Source organism: Sinocyclocheilus grahami, unplaced genomic scaffold (assembly GCF_001515645.1).
Source record: "Sinocyclocheilus grahami isolate Dianchi unplaced genomic scaffold, SAMN03320097.WGS_v1.1 scaffold5486.1, whole genome shotgun sequence".
Taxonomy (NCBI): Eukaryota; Metazoa; Chordata; class Actinopteri; order Cypriniformes; family Cyprinidae; genus Sinocyclocheilus; species Sinocyclocheilus grahami.
This window is the reverse complement of record NW_015510165.1, coordinates 6,986-8,395: the sequence shown is the minus strand read 5'-3', so window position 1 is coordinate 8,395 and position 1,410 is coordinate 6,986. Positions and strand designations below refer to the sequence as shown.

General features: G+C 36.0%; 1 protein-coding gene across 1 annotated transcript in view; it reads right to left on the bottom strand.

Moving 5' to 3' along the window:
• The window catches only part of LOC107577231 (dedicator of cytokinesis protein 10-like), a gene marked incomplete at both ends in the record, with an annotated part of 11,988 nt that overhangs the window by 4,038 nt on the left and 6,540 nt on the right, over nucleotides 1-1,410 (bottom strand). Inside the window, 2 exons of the mRNA XM_016263332.1 lie at nucleotides 5-34; nucleotides 161-307. Coding sequence (XP_016118818.1) covers nucleotides 5-34; nucleotides 161-307 — 177 coding nt within the window. The remainder of the gene's footprint in view (nucleotides 1-4; nucleotides 35-160; nucleotides 308-1,410) is intronic.

Sequence of the window (1,410 nt, the reverse complement as noted above, 5' to 3'; positions counted from 1 at the left end):
AGGCAAATCTGGGGTCCAGGTCTTTAGGATTCACCTGCGAAAAAACACACAGTAAACAACACTGTCATCCTAGTGACTGTAAACGAGCTTCACCGTGATTCAGACAAGAGATTCTTCACAGGTCAGAGAAAGAAGGTACAGCGGATCCAGCAGGACACACCTTGTTGGAGTCTTGGATCATCTTGACGTTGTCAGCTCCAAACTTGTCTGAGTAGAGTTTGAGGAGTCTTTGAGAAATCTCGGACAGTCCTGTGAGCTTCGGCTCTTTATAGATAAACTCCTTACTCTCCTCTTCCTCAAAGAAGCCCTGGTGAACACAACACTGCACATGAACTAGAGATCACCAGTTTATGGAGTGTCTAGCACAGAGTATCCACCTTATCTTGCACGGAAGTAAGCTATTTTTTGGTGTTTTTATGTGTGACAGGGTGGCCATTTGTCCGGTTTTAGGTTTGTCTACCAGCAGAGGCTTCAGCAACAGTTTGTCCTACTTTTAAGATCTCTATTTTATACTTTATACAATGGTATATACAGTAATAAATAAATGTAAATGTTATGTTCAGGTTACTATTGAGTGACGTCCATTTTAGGCACAATATTATCAGTATGGACTGATCTGCTGTATTTTGCCAATCACTACACCTACGATAACAATGATGTTTCGTTCCTGAAGGATTCTGCGTTTTCGAACAAATCAGGTTAGTCAAAGATCCATCCATTCATAAATTCTAAACTGCATAATAGTATACTATGCTTACTAGTACACACTTCTGAAATCAGCAAATGGCTCACTTTATTCCTGAATGAATCAACCGTTTTGAACAAATTGGTTGAATGAGTGAATCAATGACTCACTCATTAAGACAGTGACTTGTCGCCACCTACTGGTAGTTTTTAGTTAACATTATTTATGCAATTGTATCTGTAGTGTAAATGCATTCATGGCATCTCTGGGCTGCATTAAACAGTGTGTCTAAATATATCTAAATGTCTGTACTTATGAAGTACCAACGTGGATTATATTGATACTGATTTCATTTGACTGGTGCATATAGCGTTTTATTATTCTAATTGCATTTATTTAATAAATATATGAATTTACATGAAAGATTATGCATACATTTAATAAAATTAGAAAATTTGCCCTTGCAAAGGATGAAAAATGTCCCTGGAAATCAATTTCAAGTGAAAAATATCATCCCTTAATGGGAATGTTTTTTTTTTTTTGTGACTGGTTTAGGGTTTTTATCCTGCCTTCATGAATCCTGCAGAGTATAGAAATGGCCACCCTAATGTTAGATGAATAAATACAAGAATAAAGTACAGTAAATGGTCAAACTTTTAGTATTTACTCTGTTTGTGCTACAAACCAGTGTGTTTATGATTACAATAATATATTCAAATAAAATT